The sequence below is a fragment of the Hemiscyllium ocellatum genome, chromosome 1 (assembly GCF_020745735.1).
Source record: "Hemiscyllium ocellatum isolate sHemOce1 chromosome 1, sHemOce1.pat.X.cur, whole genome shotgun sequence".
NCBI lineage: Eukaryota > Metazoa > Chordata > Chondrichthyes > Orectolobiformes > Hemiscylliidae > Hemiscyllium > Hemiscyllium ocellatum.
Genome location: NC_083401.1, coordinates 96,724,698 through 96,747,793, shown reverse-complemented (window position 1 = coordinate 96,747,793; position 23,096 = coordinate 96,724,698). Strand labels below are relative to the sequence as shown.

At 38.9% G+C, this 23,096-nt stretch overlaps 1 protein-coding gene across 4 annotated transcripts in view; it reads right to left on the bottom strand.

Moving 5' to 3' along the window:
• usp46 (ubiquitin specific peptidase 46) overlaps positions 1-23,096 on the bottom strand; it is a 99,842-nt gene that overhangs the window by 45,020 nt on the left and 31,726 nt on the right. For 3 of the 4 annotated variants that reach the window (XM_060824230.1, XM_060824239.1, XM_060824221.1), the window contains exons 2-3: positions 20,908-20,961; positions 10,793-10,873 (exon numbers count right to left, since the gene is read on the bottom strand). In XM_060824230.1, the coding sequence (XP_060680213.1) occupies positions 10,793-10,873; positions 20,908-20,961 (135 nt within the window). The remainder of the gene's footprint in view (positions 1-10,792; positions 10,874-20,907; positions 20,962-23,096) is intronic. The other variant, XM_060824247.1, reaches the window with a different exon arrangement.

Genomic DNA, 23,096 nt, shown 5'->3' with positions numbered 1-23,096 from the left:
TGGACTGAGAAGTGGCAGATGGAGTTTAATTCAGATAAATGCGAGGTGCTGCATTTTGGGAAAGCAAATCTTAGCATGACTTATACATTTAATGGTAAGGTCCTAGGGAGTGTTGCTGAACAAAGAGACCTTGGAGCGCAGGTTCATAGCTCCTTGAAAATGGAGTCGCAGGTAGATAGGATAGTGAAGACGACGTTTGGTATGCTTTCTTTTATTGGTCAAAGTATTGAGTACAGAAATTGGGAGGTCATGTTGCGAGTGTACAGGACATTGGTTAGGCTACTGCTGGAATATTGCATGTAATTCTGGTCTCTTTCTTATTGGAAATTTGAAAGCGTTCAGAAAAGATTTACAAAGGATGCTGCCAGGGTTGGAGGATTTGAGCTATAGGGAGAGGCTGAACAGGCTGGGGCGGTTTTTCCCTGGAGCGTCAGAGACTGAGGGGTGACCTTATAGAGGTTTACAAAATTATGAGGGGCATGGATAGGGTAAATAGACAAGGTCTTTTCCCTGGGGCCTGGGAGTCCAGAACAAGAGGGCATAGGTTTAGGATGAGAGGAGAAAGATATAAAAGAGATCTGTGGGGCAACCTTCTCACAGAGAGTGGTACAAGTATGGAATGAGCTGCCAGAGGAACATGGGACTAGATTGGGTTGGGATATCTGGTCGGCATTGACGGGTTGGACCGATAGAGATGTACAGCATGGAAACAGACCTATGACTTGAATATAAACGCAGGGATGTACTTCTAAGGCTCTAAAAGGCTCTAGTCAGGCCACATTTGGAGTAACGTGTGTAGTTTTGTGATCCATATCTCAGGGAGAATGTACTGGCGCTGGAGATTCACTAGAATGGCCCCAGGAATGAACAGCTTAAATGTATGATAACCATTTGAGAACTCTGGATCTATACTTGGAGTTAGAAGGATGAGGGCGGAATTTAGTTGAAACCTAACAAAATAATGAATGACCTGGACATTGTGTATGCAGGGAAGATGTTTCCATTGGTGGAAGAGACTAGGACCAGAGGGCACAGCCTTAGGGTAAAGGGCAGACCTGTCAGAACAGAAATAAGGAAAAACTTGTTCAGCCAGAGAGCAGTGAATCTATGGAAATAATTGCCACATAAAAGTTGTGGCGGTCAGGTCATTGACTATAATTAAATTTGCGATTGATAAGTTTTTGAGTATCAAGGTTTACAGGGAGAAAAGCAGGAGAATGGAGTTGAGAAACTCATCAGCTATGTCTGAATGGCAGAGCAGACTTGATGGGCTGAGTGGCCTAATTTCTGCTCCTATGTCTTAAGGTATTATCTGCACCAGTTCTTCACTTGGTGCTTTTTATTTTGTATCATTGAGAAAACTGAATTGACTAAAATAAAACTGGTCTATGAAGGGAATTTCTCCTTCAGATGTAATTCATAGCAACCAGTGCCAACAATCCAGTGTGTTTCAGGGTAAACAGCAACGCTGTTCTTGACAGGATTAATCAGAACTAAACAAAGTGACAAAACCTTTAGATCCCTCATATCATCCTACAGTATGAAATGTACACCATTCTATAAATTTACTTTAAAAAGCAAAATGAAAATACAGCTCAAGTTTGTAGTTCTTCCAAATCCTTAATTACGTAGGATGACTAAGGAGATCTTTAAGAAGATTGAGAAAAGATGAATTACCAAGTAGTAAATACACTTTGAAGGAAAGTTAGAACTCTTAAAAACTCTAATTATTTCATTTAGTCTTATTATTGATGAGGTTAGGGGTTCCCAAATCATGGGTCGCAACCCTTAGAGGGTGCAAGCCTCTCCACATTAATAAACATCCTCTCCATTGGCAGGTGCGCTACTGCATTTCCTCATGGTGACATTTGGAAATTTAAGCTTCAAACATATTTGAAGGAGGTTTTCTTGAAATATTTCACAGGACATGCACATCACTGGCTAGGCCAACATTTGCTGATTATCCTTTGTCACCTTTGAGAAGGCGATGGTGAGCTACCTTCTTGAACTGTAGTCCTTAGGGTATAGGAACAACCCAAGCTGTACTTTGAGAAGAGTTCTAGGATTTTGACCCAGCAATGATTTGGAAGGGAGTTCACAGTTAATGGTTGTCTCATGTACCTACTGCCCTTGTTCTTCTATATGATAAAAACAGTAGGTTTGAATATTGCCGAAGTAGTTAGGCAAGTTCCTGTGGGGCTTCTTGCAAATAGTAATAGGACTGTGCACTAAGCATCACTGGTGAATGCTTTTAAGGGCCAAACCAGAGGTTGCTGGAAACATTCATCAGGTCTGACTGTGGAGAGAAAGCAGAGATAAACTTTTCAGGTTCAGTGATCCTTCTTTGAGCTGCCCTTTGGGTTCTTTTGTTTAAGGCTTTTATAGGATGCTAATGAAGCAAAAACAGAAATTATTGGAAAAAAAAAATCAAGTTTGGCAGTATCTGCGCAGAGAAAGCAGAGTCAACGTTCAGACTCATCAACTTTTCAGAGCTCTCAATGAAACATGTTGCTTTGATCTGTACTGTGTCAAGCTCAAGTATTGTTCATCTATGCAAGTAGAGAATATTCACAATCGAAAATTGTACCTTGGAGTCGAAGGAAGAACATTTGGGCCATCAGCTGGCTTGTTTGCCAAATTCACAACCTTTGACCTGCTCTTGCAGCTACAGTATTTATCCGATTGGCCCAGTTCAGTTTCTGCTCATTGGTAACTTGCAAGATTCCAATTATGGGAGACTCAGCAATAGTAATGCCACAGGAACATTGTTAGATCCTTTCTCTGGTGATGCTACTCGACTACTTGCATGGCAAGTAACAATCATGCCACATATCAGCACAGACCTCTGTATTGTTCAGTCTTACTGCATATAAATAGGTATTGCTTTAGTAGTGGAGGTACTGAGAGAATAGGATGAACACTCCCACTTATCTTATGTAGCGAAAAGAATCTCTTGATTAGCAAAAGATGGTCAGACCTGGGACACCACTCCAAGGAATTCTAGCAGTGATGCCCTTGGACTGAAATGATTGACCTCCAACAAGCACAACCTTTTGTGCTAAGTATGACACCAATCCAGAGAGAGTTTCCCCAGATTTCCAATGACTCCCGTTTCAGCATAGCTTCTCTATGCCACACTCAGTTAAACTCTAGCTTCATGTCAAGAGAATCACACTCAATTCACCTTTACACTTCAGTTCTTTTCTCTACATTAAAAAAGGCTATAACAAGGTCAGGAATTGACTATCCCTGGTGCAACCAAAATTAAGCATCATTAAACAAGTTATTGATGTTTTTAGTTAAGGTGTGATAGTTAAACATAATTTCAACAGCATTTATTTTACACCTTGAATAGGAGCTGGTGGTATGAGAGATTTGGTTTGTGTCTCTGAAGGGGTTTAATGATTAATTTGTAAGTACTTCTATTTACAAAACAATTGGAGATGGAAGCTAATGGGAATTTATTTACATTGGGAGAGTTTTTAACGAGCGAACAAGTAAAGAGTTGTGCATTAGGCTTTGAGCTTATGAAGTCTGATATTGATATTTGTTCCTAGTGATTAGGCAAAACATCTATAGTTTGGAGAAAGGTTTTGCATTTCACTTTGGCAGTTTTGTAGAAGTGTAGCTGAAGTCGAATGTGAAAACATTTGCTCCTGACAAAAAAAAAGAGATGATTCAGAATGGTTACTAAACAGCAGCTAAGTTTCAAAGTTCCAGACTAGAGCATTTAGTTATATCCCTGAAGGAGCTCTTTAAAGCTAAGCTGAGTTGCTCCAGGAGCTCGCAGATTCTTAAGTAGGAGGAATTTAAGCCATAGTTAAATTAAACCTTATAGATATAAGAGAAGGGAATTCTCTCTGGTGACTACTGAAAAAATTGTGGGATCAATGGGAGCATATGTTTCAGTGTGTTTAGAAATTTTTAAAATTATATTCTATGCAAATAGTTTGGCTTAATTTTCTCATTTCTATTGTGTAAGAAATTTCTGCTTTATTAGAATGGAAACAGACCCTTTGGTCCAGTTGGTCCATGTCAACCAGGTTTCCCAAACTAAGCTAGATCCATTTGCCTCCATTTAGTCCATAACCCTTTAAAGCTTTCCTATTCATGCACACATCCAAATGTCTTTTAAATGTTATAACTGTACCTGTATCTACCGCTTCCTCTAGTGGTCCATTCAACATACAAACTATTCTCGGTGTAAAAAAAGTTGTCCTTTAGGTCCGTTTTAATCTTTCACTCCAGTTAAAAAAGGCCAAGACTATCCAGAAAACCTGAAGCACTGCATATTTGCATTTCGGTGAAAGACCACCTCATTAAAATCAAAAAGAAAAAAAATCTGTCAAGCCAAATTTCAGCCGAGAATCTGACCTGCCCAGTAACAACCATCTGGGTTCATAACACTCTCTCTCTGATGATGATCTAATGGAGCAGAAATTAGCTACTTTGGGTACTTTTTTTGAATACAGGTCGCACTTGAGCCATTTTCCACTTGAGCCATTTCCATTGCTAACTCCACTCAGGATGTGGCTAGTTCTGAAGCAAAAATCATCAATACTATTTCTGAAATGCATTCAGCGCTTCCTTCATGTCATATGGAATGAATCAAATTAGCTGAAAACTGACGCTCCAGACCAGTGAACAGGGTCAGATGGGTGATTGATGTAACACTGTTAGAGGAGTATTGTGATCTCTCACTCTCTATCTTCCCCAACACTGCATTGCTGAGGATAGAGTCATAGAGACATACAGCACAGAAACAGACCCTTTGGTCCAATCCATCCATACTGACCAAAATGTCTTAACCTAATCTAGTTCCATTTGCCAGCACTTGGCCCATATTCCTCTAAACCCTCCCTATTCACATACACATTCAGATTCCTTTTAAATGCTGTAATTGTACCAGCCTCCAGTTGTACGCAGCTCATTCAATACACACACCACCCTCTGCGTAAAAAAGTTGCCCCGTAAATCCCTTTTAAACATTTTTACCCTCTCACTCCAAACCTACACCCTCCATGATTTGGAGATGCTGGTGTTGGACTGGGGTATCCATAGTTAAAAATCACAACACCAGGCTATAATCCAACAGGTTTATTTGGAAGCACTAGCTTTTGGAGCGCTGCTCCTTCAGGTGGTTGTGAAGTACAAGAATGCAAGACACTGACTTTGTAGCAAAAGTTTACAATGTGATGTATCTGAAATTATATATTGAAAAAGACCTGGATTGTTTGTTAAATCTCTCATCTTTTAGTATGAGTATGTTGGTTTCAGTTTTTTCATATGTAAATTGCAGAATTTTTATAAAGTGACATTCTCAAGTGAACTTTAACAATTGGTCTCATGTCAGCCCAGATAATGCATTTAAGGTGTGAGCTGCCCTGTGGCACAGTGTTCAGACTGATTCTCATCTAAAAAAGGGATTTACAGAATTTTACATGGATTCATGCAGTTTTTGAGCAAAGTAAAATGTAATTCTGGAAGTACAAATTCATCCCAAAAACTTGTGCGGGCATACACATCGTGTGTGTGTGTGTGTGTGTGTGTGTGTGTGTGTGTGTGTGTATGTATGTATATAAAGGGGTTTAAGTCTGTGAGAGGGTGGGAATGTACGTGTGAATGTATGACAGAGAGCTTATGTGAGAAAGGATCTCCATGCGCGGCTGCGTGTCTGTCTGTCTATGTGCATGCACGTCTGTGTCTGTAGTATGACGTGAACCCAAGGTCCCAGTTGAGGCCACCTCCAAGAGTACCAAACTTGGCTATCAGGCTCTGCTTGGCTGCCTGTCCTGAAGTCTGCCTTGGAGCACAGTCACCCGAAGGCCCGAAGTCGAATGTCCTGGATGGCTGAAGTGTCCTCCAACTGGGAGAGACCACTCCTTTCTGTTGATTGTTGTGTGGTACCCATTCATCTGTTACCATAGCCTCTGCTTGGTCTTGCCAATGTACCATGCCTCAGGGCATCCTTGCCTGCAGTGGATGAGATAGAGGCGCATGAGACGTTGGTTGAGTTGCAGGAGTACCTGTCACACACACGGTGGGAGGTGCCCCACGTGTAATGGTGGTATCCGTGTCGACACTGACAAGTCTTGCAGTGTCTGTCGTGACAAGGTTGTATGGTGTGGCCCTGAAAGCTGGGCATTTTGCTACAATGATCTGTTTGAGGTTTGGTGGGTTTTTTTTTTAAGGCGGCAAGAAGTGGAGCCTGGGGAAGGTCATGGCGAGGTGCTCATCCTCATTGATAATGTGTTGCAGGCTGTTAAGAACATGGTGTAGTTTTCAACTCCTAGGAAGTACTGGACAACGAAGGACACTCTGTCAGTTGCAACTCGTGTCTGTCTCCTGAGGTCATTACGATTTCTCGCTGCCATACAGGGTACTGTTTGTTGTCCAGTACGTCCAAGGAGCCAAAGAAGTACGCCATGTTCTTTGCAGCCTGCATCATATTATCAATGAGGATGGGCACATCGCCAAGACCTTCCCACGCCTCCACTTCTCGCCTGTAAACCACCACCAAACCTCAAACAGATCATTGTTTGTAGCCAACTGCCCAGCTTTCAGGACAACACTGTACAACTTTGTCACAGTAGACGCTGCAACACATGTCAGAGTGTCAACACAGATATCACCATTACACTGGGGACACCTTCCACCACGTACATGGCCGGTACTCACGCGCGTCAGCCAACGTTGTCCATCTCATCCACTGCAGGCAAGGATAGCCTGAGGCATGGTACATTGGCGAGACCAAGCAGAAGCTACAGCAACGGATGAATGGGCACCACACAACAATCAACAAACAGTAGTCCCTCCCATTCGGAGGACACTTCAGTGGTCCGGACATTTGACCTCGGACCTTCGGGTGACCATGTTCCAAGGCAGACTTCGGGACAGGCAACCACGCAAAGTGGCCAAATAGAGGCTGATAGCCAAGGTACCCATGTGGTTGGGCTCAACTGGGACCTTGGGTTCATGACATGCGACAGGTGACCCCACTGCACTAAACCCACACTCACTCACTCTCTCTGATGCTCATACATGCACTCCCACCCTGTCTCAGACTTATACCCCTTTACACTCATACACTTTCTCGCAGACACACATAACTGCCCCCCACCCCACACACACACACACAAGTTTCTGGGGTGAATTTGTACTTGCACAATTACATTTCATTTTGCTCAAAAACTGCATGAATTCATGTAAGATTCCATATATCCCTTTTTTAGATTAGAATCAGTCTGAACATTGCAGCATAGACAGTCTCACAGGTAAAAACAAGGAACGCAAATGCTGGAAATCAGAGTCTAGATTAGAGTGGTGCTGGAAAAACACAGCAGGTCAGGCAGCATCCGAGGGCGCTCACATCTTAAATGCATTATCTGGGCCGACATGACACCAATTGTTCAAGCACACTTGAGAATGTAACTTTTAAATGTTCTGCGATTTACATATGGAAGAACTGAATCCAACATGCTCACTCTAAAAGATGAGAGACTTAACAAACAATCCAGGGTCTTTTTCTATATATCATTTCAGTTACATCACACTCTAAACTTTTACTACAAATTCTGTATCTTACGATCTTATACTCCACAACCACCTGATGAAGGAGCAGTACTCCAAAAACTAGAACTTCCAAATAGACCTGTTGGACTATACCCTGGTGTTGTGTGATTTTGAACTATGCCTCTACTTCTTGATTCCCCCTTCTCAGGGAAAAGACCTTGTCTACTTACCTATCCTTGACCCTCGTGACTTTATAAACTTCGGTAAGGTCACTCCTTAACCTCCAATGCTCCAGGGAAAACAGCTCCAACCTATTCTGGTTTAGTTGTCCACCACCATTCACAACTGAATGCAGCTGATTTACAGACCTGTATCTGATCCATTTGTTGTGGATTGTTTAGTACTATCACATACTGTCTCCTCTGTTTGACATGAAAGCACTTCAGTTTCACCAAATGACATCTCATTTTTAGGTGCGCATGTTGCTGTATTGGCCACCTACAGTCTTCAATAAATCAGGACTTATTTAATATCAAACCAAGGAATCAAGTGGAGATATGCTGAGCCAGGTGGTTACAGATTGCAGTTGAACACAATTCTTAAGGTTTACATCATTTCATTGCTGCTTAGCTGAATGAAGACCACAAGAAACAGCAACAAGAGTTCAGCCCCTCAAACCTGCTCCACCATTCAACAGTTGATCAGTTACTCCTCAGGTCAACTTTCCTGTCCTTTTCCCATAACCTAGATTCCCTTCTAATCAAGAATCTACCTTAGCCTTAAATATACTCAAGGATTCTGCGCCACAGCTGTGGCAAGTTCCAAAGACTCCCACCTTTTGAAAAGAAATTCCTCATCTTAAAGTGACATTCCTTAATTCTAAGACTATGCCCTCTGTTCCTAAACTCTCCAAGAAGAAGAAACACCATTTCAGCATTAGTACTGTCAAGCTCTTGAAGAATCCTGTGTGTTCCAATGATATCACCTCTCATTTTTCTAAATTCCAATGAGTAGAGTCCCAACCTGTTTAACCTTTGCTCATAAAATAATCCTGAAAATGTGTTGCTGGAAAAGCTCAGCAGGTCAGGCAGCATCCAAGGAGCAGGAGAATCCTGAAGAAGGGCTCATGCCCGAAACGTCGAATCTCCTGCTCCTTGGATGCTGCCTGACCTGCTGTGCTTTTCTAGCGATACATTTTCAGCTCTGATCTCCAGCATCTGCAGTCCTCACTTTCTCCTCAAAATAATCCCGCCATCTCGAGCATCATACTAGTGAACCTTCTCTGAAATGCCAATGAAACAATGTCTTTCCTTAGACCAAAATTGTTCACAGTACTCCATGTGGTCTCATCAGCACATTGTAAATTTGCAATAAGACTTCCTTACTCATACTTCAACCTCCTTGAAGAAAGGGCAAATATTCCATTCATTAGACTGCCTGATTACCTGCTGCACCTGCATGCTTCATGTGCATTTCATGCATAATACTTCCAAGATTAAAAAAAAAGTTAACAACAAGTCTAAAACCGGAAATTCTCAGAGTATTCTACACTAATGATGCCAAAATAGCATTCCATTCCCAAGAACACCTTCAGTGGAGAATATACAGACTCTCCCATACCAGTAAAGAGTTTGGTTTCGACCATCAGCATGAGGAAAATAAATGACATGATACAGAACGTTGCCATATTATCTCAAGTGCTTTCACAATGTGATCATGGAGACTGTTAACAGCTTTTCAAATCTAGTGTCACAGACTAGAGGGGAAGGTGAATTGAATTCTTTATGTTTCTACTCTGCTGTCCATAACAGATTATTTTAATATTTTTTCCTTTTCTTATTTTTCTTTTCTCTTTCAAAAGTAGATTGTGGTGTGCTCCCCCAAACTCTTGGTTTGTGAAGTCTAATTTTTAAAGTGACCCACGACAAACTGTTTAGGGTTAAAAAGAAAAGGATGATTTAACATTTGAACCCAGAAGATTTTTTATTGCAACACATACATAGACGTACATGGAGAGTTATGAAAAGGTGGAAAAGAAGTTACAATTCAGAAACACTTAGAAAAAGATCATGGACATTAATTCACATGAATCAGAGGAATGTATTCTGACTCAGAGTTCAATGATTTTAGGGCCTAAAAAACCTTTGTCCCATGTCCTTTACCCACCCCCACATCCTGTCATGACAGGAACTGCTTTCATCACAGTCAACCTGTTTTCACCGATTGATGTTCACCAATATTAGCCATTTTCTTTCTCCCTGGCTTACTATTATTCATGAGTTTGTCTGCACCACCATCTCCTGCCCTCGCCCTTTGGGCTCCATTTCCATCTACCACATACTCCTTTCTTCCCCCATCTCCTTTGCCTCCAGCACACGCAACACCTTTCCTAGCTACCATTAGTTAGAAAGAAGGGTCACCATACCCAAAACACTAACTGTGCTTTCTCTCCACAGTTGCTGCCAGATCAGAGTTTCTCTGGTTATTTTTATTTTTCTTTCTTTCAGATTTCCTGCATCCACAGTTCTTTGTTTCATTGTAATGTTTTATTACAGTCTGATTATCAGTACATCGAAGATCTTAAAACTGTGGCTGTAAATTACAGTTTATCTGACATTTTAGTGTAACCAAACCATTTCCAAAAGTTTGATTACAATTTCTTGATTAAAGTCAAAGCAGTAAGCAAATCCGTAAATCTTCTCCAGATTTCAGAAAACCAAAACAGAATGTTTCACTTATACTTTTCAACCACAGTGTTTTATAATTTGTTTTGTGTTGCAACTTCTAAGCAAAATTATCAATATGTATTATTCCTCCATGTAAGTAGCATTCCTTATTCTATAAGAAATATTCCCTTTTCATTATGCAATCCATCTCTTCAAATTTCAACTTAACCTAGCTTTCAGTTATTTATTCAAATTCCTCAAACTCATGCTCTATTTAAAGAAGTTTCTCCTGCCTTTGCTTCCAAATTTCATTTCATATTCTATTTATATTTTCTTGTACAGACACCTTTATTTGGGAAAAGTTGCTTCCATTCTAAATTTTCCATTATTTTATACACCTCTATAAAAATTACCCTTTAATCTCCTGTTTTCTCATGAAACCAACTTCTATCAATTTCAACAACCTAAGACCTTCTTTCCTCTCGAATGAAGTAGAAAAGGAAGAACAGTAACATATGGGCAAGATTATTCATCCTTGAAATAGCTACTTTGCTTAATGTCCAGCTTAAATACAACTTCTTATTTATTACTTCATAAAGTGGAAAAAAACTTACATTGACCAAACCAAAGTAGTGTTCATTGATTGGGAACTGCTCTGGACCGATGTCTTTCTCCAGAGCAGAGGCATTGGTGCCCTGCAACAAAAGCACAAGGGTTGGTGAGAATATGGCAATTTAGGTACAGCTGCTGCAAGAAGAACAGAAAAACTTGTACTTATATCGTGCTGCTATTGCTAATGGCCATCCAAAACACAACACAAATAAGTACTTCTAAACTGAAGTTACTGTTGGAATTTATGAAACTCAACAAGTAATATTTGTATCAAGCAAATTCCCAGACAAAATAATCTATTTTTGTGATGCTAATGGAAGCAATAATATTGTCCAGGAAACTAGGAAGAATGTCTCTACTTTTGTTTTCAAAGGGGTCTAAAGGATCAATGACGTCTGTCTGAAACATCATTCCAGGCCTCGCTTTAAAAAGTGATCAAAAGCAGCACTTCTGACAATACAGTATCACCTCAGCACTGTACTGGAGTCTCAATGTAGATTGTGTGTGCATATCTCTGAATTCATAACCTAACTCCGATGTAATGCTGTTATTGAGCCAAAGCTAGTAGATAGATAATGCAACATAAATGAAATAAGTGGCAAAGCTAAATATTATCAGCTTAGATTTCTGTGGTGACTTTCTGCTCTTGGCTTGAGGGTCAAATGAACAGATCAAAAGTAAAACTGATAGAATAAGGTTCTGACACTGGACTGGATTACAGTGAAAATCAGACATGTGACGAACTGAAATATAACATAAGATTATAATCCAACATTTTCCTAGAAAGCAGACTCGAAAAGGGACAATTATTTGCACTTGAGAAGATTTGTAACTCAGGTTGAGGTACGCGCGCTGAGCCGGTAGGTTTATTGTCAGACGTTTCATCACTATGCTAGGTAACACCATCAGTGAACCTCCAGTGAAGCTCTGGTGTTCCGTCCCACTTTCTATTTGTGTCTTGGTCTGTTAAGATGGGTGATATCATTTCCAGTTCTTTCTCTCAGAGGTCTATAAATGAGGTCCAAATCGATGTGTTTATTGATAGAGTTCCAGTAAAAATGCCAGGTCTTTAGGGATTCCTAGAGACCTCCCTGTGCAAGCCTCTGTTTAGCCTGTCCAAGGATGGATGTGTTGTCCCAGTCAAAGTAGTGTCCTTCCTTCATCTGTACGTAAGGAAACTAGTGATAGTGGGTCATGTATTCTGGTGGCTAGTTTCCTGCCTATCTAGTGTAATGTTTGTTACAGTCCTTGCGTGCTATTTTGTAAATTATATTCATTTTACTGGCTGTTTCGTAAAGGATAGGACAGGACACACAGGAAAGGAAAGCCCTAGGACTCAGAAAAAAAAGCAGAAATATTGTAATCCTACCTGCAGACAAAGGGCACATAACCGACTCCAAAACAGAACACAATAATGTTGAAAATGCAAACTCACTGCTCGCAGATACGAACACTTACCAAAAGGCAGCAATGGAGCTGACTCCAAAGCTAGAAAATCGCATCACAGCTACACTGAAGAAGCTTTATAAATCAACAAATTAACAAGGCAGATCCTTAAAAAATGAAACCTAGTGGATCCAACACACCTCGCTACTTTGGATTACCCAAGGCGCACAACCTAGGGGCTCCCCTCAGACCAATAGTCTCACTCCCTGGCATAACGACACACAGACTAGTAAAGGAACTCCATCGAAAACTGAAATACTTATGCCTCATGCCACTCCATCCAAGAATTCCTGAACAAAGACACCAAGATAGAAGAGGATGAAATAATGGTTTCTTTTGACGTAACAGCCCTATTTACATCAATTAACATCAGCCTGGCCAAAGAAACACTGACCACGCTAATAGGTGAAACAAGGACAAAAACACCACCAACGTCATCAGCAAGAACAAAATGCTAGTAGATCTGTGCCTCACTACCCAATGACAAGACCAAAAGACAAATCAACGGAATACCTATGGGATCACCAATATCAGGATTCTTAGCAGAAGCAGTAATGCAGAGACTCAAACATACAGCCCACCCCACGATTCAATCCAAACTTTGGGTCTGCTACATGGATAACACCTTTGTCATCACAAAACAGAACAAAGTAGGAGGAAACCTACAACAGCATCAACAACATCCATACTGGCATAAATTTCACAAAAGAGAACAACAAGTCCCCTTCCTAGATGTCACAGTGGAATGAACAGTTAATGGAGAACTGCAGGCTAGTGTCTACAGGAAAGCAACACACACAGACCAGATACTTAACTACAGAAGCAATCATTCCAACAGCGAAAAATGGAGCTGCATCAGGACATGATTTAAGCTGGCCACAACACACTGCAGCACCCAGGAACTGTGAAAGAAAAATACTGATACAGCATATTCAAGAAGAACCTGACAAACACAATCTGCTGATTCTTAAAAACAACAAACCCAGAAACTCTAGCCACACTACCATACAAAGACATCTTGGAGATGATTACCAGACTACTCCGACCCCTTGGCATCATGGTAGCCCATAACCCTATCAACACACGAGTAGCTATTGATGAACCCAAAAGGACCCTGAACTAACAACCAGCAAAAAACTAATGTCATTTACAAAATACTCTGCAAGCACTGCAACAAACACTATACTGGACAGACAGGCAGAAAACTAGCCACCAGGATACACAAATACTAACTCATCAACAAATGATATGTCCCACTATTACAAGCATCCTTACATACAGATGAAGGAGGACACCACTTCGACTGGGACAACATCCATCCCAAGACAAGATAACCAGAGAGATGCATGGGAATTCCTAGAGGCCTGGCATTCCAACTAGAAATCCATCAATAAATACTGATTTGGACCCCATTTACCAACCTCTGAGAAAAAGAACTAGAAATGATATCACCCACCTTAACAGATCAAGACACACAAATAGAAAGCAGGACAGAACACCAGAGCTTTAACAGAGATTCACTGATGTTGTTACCTAGCATGGTGACAAAATGTCTGAAAATAAACCTGCTACCTGAGTGGGCAAGCTTACAATCTGTAGAGACAATTATGTTTACCCTTGAACTGAGTGGCTTGCTCGGCCATTTTGAGGCCAGTTATGAGTCCATTGACAAATTACTATGAATAGGCAGTCACATATAGGCCAGTCCAGGTAAAGACAGCACAGTTCCTTCCATTGAAAAGGATGTTAGTGAATAAGATGAATCTTTTTACAAAAACAGATAATAGTTTTAATGGCAACATTACTTTGAGTTGCTTTCAATTCCAATCTTTTTATTCTACCAGCTGTGCTGGTGGGACTTGAATTTATGCATTTGTCTGGATTCTAATTCCAGTGACAATATCACTCAGCCACAATCTCAGTTTACGTTTGGGATAATGTTGACAGTGTTTTAAGACTGGAAGCGCTTGATATTAACACTGGAATATTTTCATTTCAAAGATCCAATCTGTTAGAAACTATTCTTCACTGAGAAATGTGTGGCAGAGGGTGATAGACAAGCTCACAATCAATTAATCAGTCTCTTCTGCTCCATCCAACAACTAATTACACAAGGAAAGACTAAGTCAAACAACCTTCAAATGTCAAATAGCAAAATACCAGTTTCATTTAGTGCATTACATTTTGCACAATAACAAGTCTTCAATTCATGGGATTTGTTAGTGTTGGTGGGAAACACTTATTCAAGGATTAAGGCCACTGAAAAACAAAAATGAAACGTAATCCAGAAATAGAACATCAAAAAAGTATGCTCACAGCAATGAGATCTCATAATTTTGACTTAGAATGCCAAAATTAAGTAGAAAAATCTGTTTACAATCCCCTGTGCCTACAACTTCCCACTATCCATTTTGAACTTTGTCATACCCTCAACTTATTACCAGATATGAACGAGTATGAAGATCTTCAATTGATATTTGACAATACCTTTCCCTTGAAATGTATTTTAACAAAGCATAATTGTGTAATGTCTCCACATTGTTTAATACAAAAATAATCAGTTTTATTCCCTTTCTCGAGCTTAATTCAATGACATATCTTCATCAGGTCAAGATGGTTAAGCCTCAAGTTAACTCATTTTGCCTGACCATGAAATGGTCTTCAAAAGGTGCATTGTTCTCTGCTTTATTATGAGAAATTCCAGTTTTCACCCATCCATCTCTAATTTACAATAGCTCATTACTTAAAAGCATATAATCCCCTAACAGAACTGCACAGACAAGTTTAGTATTGCATGCCATAGCAAATCTGGTGTTGTTAACTGGTCTTGCACCTGCATCACAGCATGGGAAAGATAGTTCTTCTACTCAGAGTATCAAACAATTTTGGTGCTGTTAACATGGTCTTGGTATGTTTTTGTATAAGTACCTAATCAAATATTGTCTTTAAATTTTGGAAGCACCAAGGTACGTAGGAACAGGAGTAGGCCATTCAGCATGATCAAGGCTGATCTGTGGCCAAGTTCCATATGCCTGATTTGGGCCCATATAACTTGATATTCCTGCTAATAATAATAAAAAAAGAGATCTCAGATTTAAATTTAACAACTGAATTAGCATCAACCACTGAGGAGGAGAGTTTCAAACCTCCACTACTATGTGTAGAAGTGCTTTCAAACATCACTGTTGAATGGCCTGGCCCTAATTCTTAGGCGATGACCCCTGGTTCTAGATTCTTCAACCAGTGGAAATAATTTTATCTTTATCTACCCTCTCTTTCTCGGTTATCCTGAAAATCTCAATAAGACCCCCCTTTACCTTCTAAATTCTGCAGAAAAAAGGTCTAATTTCTCCTCCTAACATGATCCCTGAAGAACAGCTATCATTCTTTTAAACCTGCACTACACTTCCTCCAGGACCAAAACATCCTTCCTATTGTGTGGTGCCATGATCTGCTCTCAGTACTATAACCAGGATTTTGTACAACTGCAGATTAACAACTGCACCTCTATACTCCAGCCCTTGAAATACGAAGCCAGCATTTCATTAGCCTTCTTGATTGCTTTCTACTCATGGTTATGGCATTTTAAAGAATTACGCAGCTTAACCCATTGATCATCCAGTGTATTTAACTTTGTGCCTTCTTTCAAAAAACGTACCCTGATCTACTTCGGTTCAAAATGGATAACCTCACACTTATGTATATGAAACTCAATTTGCCACAGCTTCTCCCATTCACTTAATCTACCAATATCCTGTTGTAATTCTAAGCTATCAACGTTGTCTACAATGCTGTCCAATTTTGTCATCAGCAAATTAGGATATTTGACCTGTCATGCTATTATCCAAGTCTTTAATCAATAGCGAATAATTGAGACCCCAACACAGATCCCTGCAGGATAACATTAGTCACGTCCTGCCAAGCTGCATCCTTATTGATTATTCCGACTGTTGCTTGCCATTCAATTTCCTAGTCATTTCAGTAATTGGCCAACGATTTCACAGGGTTTCATCTTTCTGGTGAATAGTTTCTGGTGTGTACTTTATTGAAAGCTTTCTTGAAGTCCATATAAACAACATCCATTAACTTACCTCTGTCCCCATCTTTGTTAGCTCTGAAAAAAGCTGAGGTTTGTCAGGCATGACTTATCCTTATGACCCCATGCTGACTCCCTGATTAACTGAAATCTTTAAGGTGATCAGTTACCCTATACTCCATTACAGACATCAATCAGTTTCAATCACAGATGTTAGGCTAACTGGTCTTCATATGTTCCTCACCTCTAAAAAATATTGCTAACACGGAGGCTATTTTCAGAATCCAAATTATATTTTCTAATTTATACTTAAGGCCTACTTCCAGCATTTTACCATTTCAGTAATGTCATTTCTGACTCTACACAACTTTTTAGAAGAGGGGAAATGCAAAGTGTTCTGTCATGATTGAATTCAAGCTAAAATTCAGAAAAATGAATATGGAATTACACCATTAATCAATCTACACTTACGAATCACACAGGTCTTTCAAATACCATTCTGTTACTTTACTGTGTCTGCTAATAAAATGCCAACACAACCTGATGCACAGAATTTTTAAAAAGTGCTCTTTAAAATACATGCTATTCTATGACCCAAAAACAAGATAAATTTCACAAGATGGGATCTTCACTACTGCATCTTTGAAGATAAAGATGAAGTTCAATTTCTTTTAGCTTGACCTCAAATATGCTTCAGCACCAACATTTTACAATGAACGCATCATGACTTATTTATACCAACTGAAAATTGTGTTTAGTGGAACCACTGCGAAAAACATGCAACAGTAAGAACTTAAAACATATGAAAACATTACCTCTGATGGTCAGCAACAGTACTTCAAAGAATTTATTCATTACTGGTGGATTCCTGTGGCATTGGTGATGGACAAAATAAAGTGGTTTTCTCCTTTAGGCAGGTGATGGGGTCTGGTGCACCCATAGTTCAGGATGCTCAAGGCCAGGCTGAGTGCATTGTGATGTTTGTGAGGGAGGGAAAAAGAAAGACAGATTTGTTGAGCAAATTTTATGTGAAGTTTGATCATATTTTCTGTGTTTAATGAGGTGATGTTTTCTTCCCTGACATACGTAGTCGTGCAGATGAGGGATTAATGGCAGCAGTACCTCAAAATGTGTTTTGGTTGGACATAACTGGGGAGAAAAATTTTTAGTATGGTGATAATTAAAGAAGAATATTATGAATTTGTAAAAGGAAACAAAACATTTCACCAAGGAAGAAAATGAAGATACTTCAACTGTCACAATTAGACAACTTTCAAAAGCATTAAGCAGAAAAATCATGCCTGTTTCATCAGAAAAACTAGTCATGACGCTAAAGTGTAATGATTAGAAAATATACTGTTATGAAACACTACATAATTAGAAAGCACTACACCCTGTATTCATCTTAGCTATTGACATCAATGTTTCTTTCCAGTTGGTACAAGTGATTATTAAAACATAAGTCTCTTATCAACAAGGGCAGAATTTATCGATAAAGACTGCTAAAAAATAAGCAGGAATTCTGTTATTCACAAGCACAAAGTGCACGACTGACAAATGCTAAACATAAGCATTTGTAATAAATATTTGTGCATGCCAGTCACAAACTTTGTAAAATATGTACTTCACACAAACCAAGAATAATTATGAATGATACAAAAAAGTTTACTGAAGCACGGAGCTTTACAGAAAAAGCTTGTATTTCATCACTGAATACATCTCCAACAATAAACAGGCTTACTGAAGGAATCCTTCGGATTCATTTGGACATAAAGTTAAAACCAATGCAGATTATTACTTAAAGAATCTGACTCCCTTATACATGGAACCATGCTGGATTTTACAGAAAACATGTTAAGCTTATCCAATAAGGAGTCATAGGTACTGACAGGAGATAATCAATGAAGGATTATGCATGAGCTTTATTTGTGCTGTGCACTAAGTCTTTTAAGCTGCCACAGATTTTTCCCTTAAAATATTTTCCTGAAGCAGTGAAGTCAATGGAAATATTTTCTGTAATTGTGCTTTGTTTTTGTGCTTCAAAGAATCCACCTAACAGAACTGGCAAAAGCCTTGTACTAGAACTATAAAAAATTTGTCCTGAAATCATTATCCTAAATGCTATGATATCTATGTGCAACCAATAATGCAGAACAAAATTAAAAGATACATCAAAAGATTTATTTGGTGCTCATCATTTCATCCCAATCCCCACTGGCTCTTTTGCATTCCTGAATATAAAAAGACTTTGAAAATGATTTTTGAAATAATACTTAAATAGCTGCAGGTATTCATGTGACTCTAGACAAGCTATTCAATCAAAGAGACATCGAGCCAAGAACAGGCTTGCCCTAAACCTATAGATACCCTTCTCCATGGTAAACTGGATAGAGATCAAGGACTCAATGTTACATTTAAGCAAGCATAAAGGGGGAACCTCCAAATTAGGGCACTGTTATCCTGTCCAAACCTTCAAGACAATCCAATCAAGGCCCTTATGTAGGAATTCAATTACAAACAGAGGGCCCTCCATATAATTTCACAACTTCTACCCCGTCTGCCCCATCCAACAATGCCACTCCCCCATCCTCATTGCGGCCCATCAGCTGGATCCTAGCAAAATCCTGGATATGCCTGAATATCTGGGTCCATCGCTGAATGCGCTTTCACAGCAGTGGTTGCTGCTCCTGTTGGTGTAGCAAGGCGCAGGGTTGCCAGTTTTTAGATGGAATTTCTTCCTGGAAATGGACAGAAGTCCAACCATTGAAGGGTAGTATTCTGAAAAACTGAACTGGAGCAAGCCAGCTAAAGAAATGTACACTCACCCCCAATATTTACATTGCAGTCCCAGGAGCCCAACTCCAGCATATAATTCTGCCTTTTTAAAAAAAAAGTAGCAATCTTTGCAATTTTCCTTCCTTCAATCCAAATCACCGAAACAACAGTAGTGCACCAGCCACTGCTCCTGTCGAGATAAGTGTACTCAACACTACATTCAAAGTCAAACTCAGTGATTTCCAACCATGTTATCCTGAGGTAATTTCCTTAATATTTAAAACAGCATCTAGTGATACACTGTGGACATGGATGCTGACAAATACCTAACTTGTTCATAAAATACTTGATCCCCTTCTTCAATAATTTTATTTTACAAACTAACATTGTTATCACAACATTTAGGCATTTGTAAGCTAGCGTCGGTGGTAATTTCCACCCAAATTTAAAAGGCTCAATTTGTTTGCATCAATTAATACTTGAAAAACACTTGGAAATCTTTGTAGGCCTGGACATCAGTACATATTTCAGCTATCAACATTTCTATACTTTTTATGGACAGGTTCATGAAGTTTCATGTAAAAATGATGACTTGTATCCAAAAATAATGGATTGTTGAGAGACCACAATGTCATGATATGCAATTGTACAGCTTTACTATTTTCAGAAGAAACAAAGTAATGGGCCAGAATTTTCTGTGACAAAAATGAGAGGCTATTTCACCTGTGATACATATTGCTTCTGTGCCTGTACAGTACTTTCATGATTGATACATTGGTAGTTTGATATAATGTGGGTGTTGGGAGGAATAAAAGCGAAACTGCATTATAGTTGAACTATGTTACAAAGAAACTCCTATTCTCCCATCTTAAATCAAAGTTTTACTTATTTTGGGGGCCAGAAGAACTTCAAACCATAAGCAGATTTGTGCCATCTTGAATTGTACTATAATGAACTTCCACTACACAAAATCTGATAGATATTTAATTAGTTGCCCACGTGACTTTTTAACGTCAACACATGCTCATTACTGCCAGTCAACTTTGCCTGTACAGAAAGACAACTACTACAACTGTCGTTCCAAAAAAGAGCAATTTAAAAGCTTTTTTTTTCTTGCTTTCTCATACCTTTTGCTTCCTCTCTCTCACACAAACTATTTCTTCTTCAGTTAAGTTTTTTTTCGTACCTGGTCCAACATTGAATTCACCTTCGCTAATGCACATTTCTTCCCATGTTCATTTCTCAGATTAGTTAAGCATAGCAGATCCAATGTCAGTTGCCCTATGTGATCAGATTAAAGACAACCTGGTCCTCTCGTTAAATGTGCTTTCTGCTTACACTGCCAGCGACTTTGTGGGAGTAAAAAAATGAGCTTAAGGATACTGTAGTTAAGTCCAACGCAAATGTCTTTACACTCCATGCTATAGCAAGATTGGACCCATTAAACTGCTCTAGCGATAGACTGGCCTGAAAGTCTTTTATTGCTTACCAAGACAGCACAAACTTTAAAACATATTTCGGTAACAATTCAGTTTTGGGCTCCATCAATATTTGTAAGTAAAAGGTATTTCCACACAAACAAATATTAAGTGTATATTCTGAAAACAGTTCGCAGTATTTGCAATAATTATCTAAACAACAATCAATGAAGCATCACTGGAAGAGTCAATCTTCGCTGTCTGTCCCTGCTTGAAACAGCTCTACCAGATTAACTGATTATATCAGATGATAACCTAAGTTGTGGAGAATGCCAAGCTCAGTGTGTCCCACGCTTCCTATTTTAAGAGTACATTCTACAGCAGCCTGCAAAGGGAAAAAGACTACAGTAACGTGGTTTGGCTCACCCTGCTTCAATCTCACCTCCTGACAGCAGATGTGGAGAAGACCGTGGCCCAGTTCGCCGTGGAGAGGGGCCTGTAAAGGGAGAAAAATGAGAATCTCAATTCTCTTCCCCCTCCCTCTCCCGATAACAAAAACAACATACAAAAACACAGCTGCACATAGATAAAAAAAGTGAAATAGTTTGTATTGAGATTTAAATCAGTGTTTACTCTTTGTATGCTCAGAATTCTCCACAACAACTTATAATTAGGTCATATTATTTTACTCCAGTTGTGGTTTGATCACAATATTAAATAATAAATATTATTCAAACTTATTTCTAATTTTACAAAAAGGCAAAAAAGTAAAATGATGAATTCAAGAAATCTCAACCAAAGTTGTAAATTCATAGTAATTTCATCAGCAGCTGAAAAAGATAGATTAACTCAAACGCAAGTTTGCCCACAGGTGTTGTTTTAAAAGGCCCTAACCGAAATATTACATCTACCTTTCTCTTTCCAAGGCTGAATGACCTATAAAATTTCCAAAAGATTTTTTATTTTAAACCAGATACAATTTTACAATTAATAATCCATTTCTCCAAGTCTCACCCTCCTTGTCCCACATTTAAATCTTTAAATTTCAAACATTTGTCTATTTTCCATTTAAATCTCTTCTGGATCGGTAGCATCTATAACAGCTGGTGGCAAATTTCCTCACTACTTCACAATCTTCAAAGAAAATCCTACCTTCGCTGTTTTTTTTTAAAAACGAGATTTGTTCTCCATTACTTAGAATCAAATATACAGCACAAACAGACTCTTCAGTCAAACTTGTCCATGCTGACCAGATATCCTAAATTAATCTAGTTCCATTTGCAAGCACATAAGCCAATATCCCTCTAACCTCTACCTATTCATATACCCATCCAGGTGCCTTTTAAATGTTGCAATCATACCAGCCTCCAGCATTTCCTCTGGCAGCTTATACTATACACACTTACCCCATCAAATCCCCATAAAAGAGCTCAATCAAATCTCTTAATCTTCTAAATTCTAGTGGAAGAGTAATATTTTTCTTCGTAATTACATCTTTTCATCCCTGGCATCACCCTAATAAATCTTGTGTATAATCCTCCAGGCTTGGATATCCATCCTAACGTAAGAAACATTACAACTGTCTGTCTGTCTGTCTGTCTATAGTCTAAGCAATGTACAAGTTTTAATTTTTCTTTTGTACTCAATGGACCTATTTTAAAAAATAAAATTCCGGTACTGTTTTAAAAATCAAAAACATTTTAAGTTAGCCACTCCATTTTAAAAAATATATATTAAGTTTCTCTACACCTCCACTTCTTTGGAACTTCAGTGCACATTTCATTCTATTTTTCCTCCCAGGATAGACCATTTCAAATTTCTCAGTGTTGAATTTCATCCCACTTTGAATTATTTTGTGGCTATGTCCTCCTGAAGTCATATGCAGCTTCCTAGACAGTCACTTACATAATTGTTCAACACATCCAAACATCTACATCTGAGTGTAGACAGCATAATATACATTTTTAAAATCAACAAACCTGTTTGTCAAATATTAGCAAATTACAAATAAATGTTTCAAAGAATTTGGGTCACAGGCAGAAGGTCAGACTGGTCAATAAGGGTGGAGATTGGTCAGTCCAAAATGTAACCTGGTTTACTAATCTCTTCCTTTTCAAAAAGGATAGTTCTACCAATACTTATTTTCAGACAAAATCTTCAAACTTCATTTTCTCTGCCTATCACAAGAATGTATCAACAGCTCTTCAGTGTTTCAAGCACCTTTCCACTAGATCCTTCATAATAAGAGTATCCAATCTAAAAATTACAGTACAATTATTCAACAGGCATCAAACTGCTACACAGCCCAAACAAGATCTTCCCTTCCAGCTCCATCCATGGCCTCTTCTTCACCTTTCCTTTAACCTCCGTATATAATTCAAATACATTGTAATGTAATGGTCAGAAAATTATCAAAATGATCAGCACAGTGAGTGGTTTGCAGAGTTCAAGTCTCATTGCAAGTCTTTGTACTACTGCAGCAGTAACTTTTGACCGTCATCTGCTACAGAATTATTGAAACATTTAAAAAGATGGTCAACCGGACCATTAAGGCACTTAAAAAAAGTTGTGCTTATGTTTTATCCATAACACTGCAAATTCCTCATCCTAGAGTAAGAATCTATAATTATA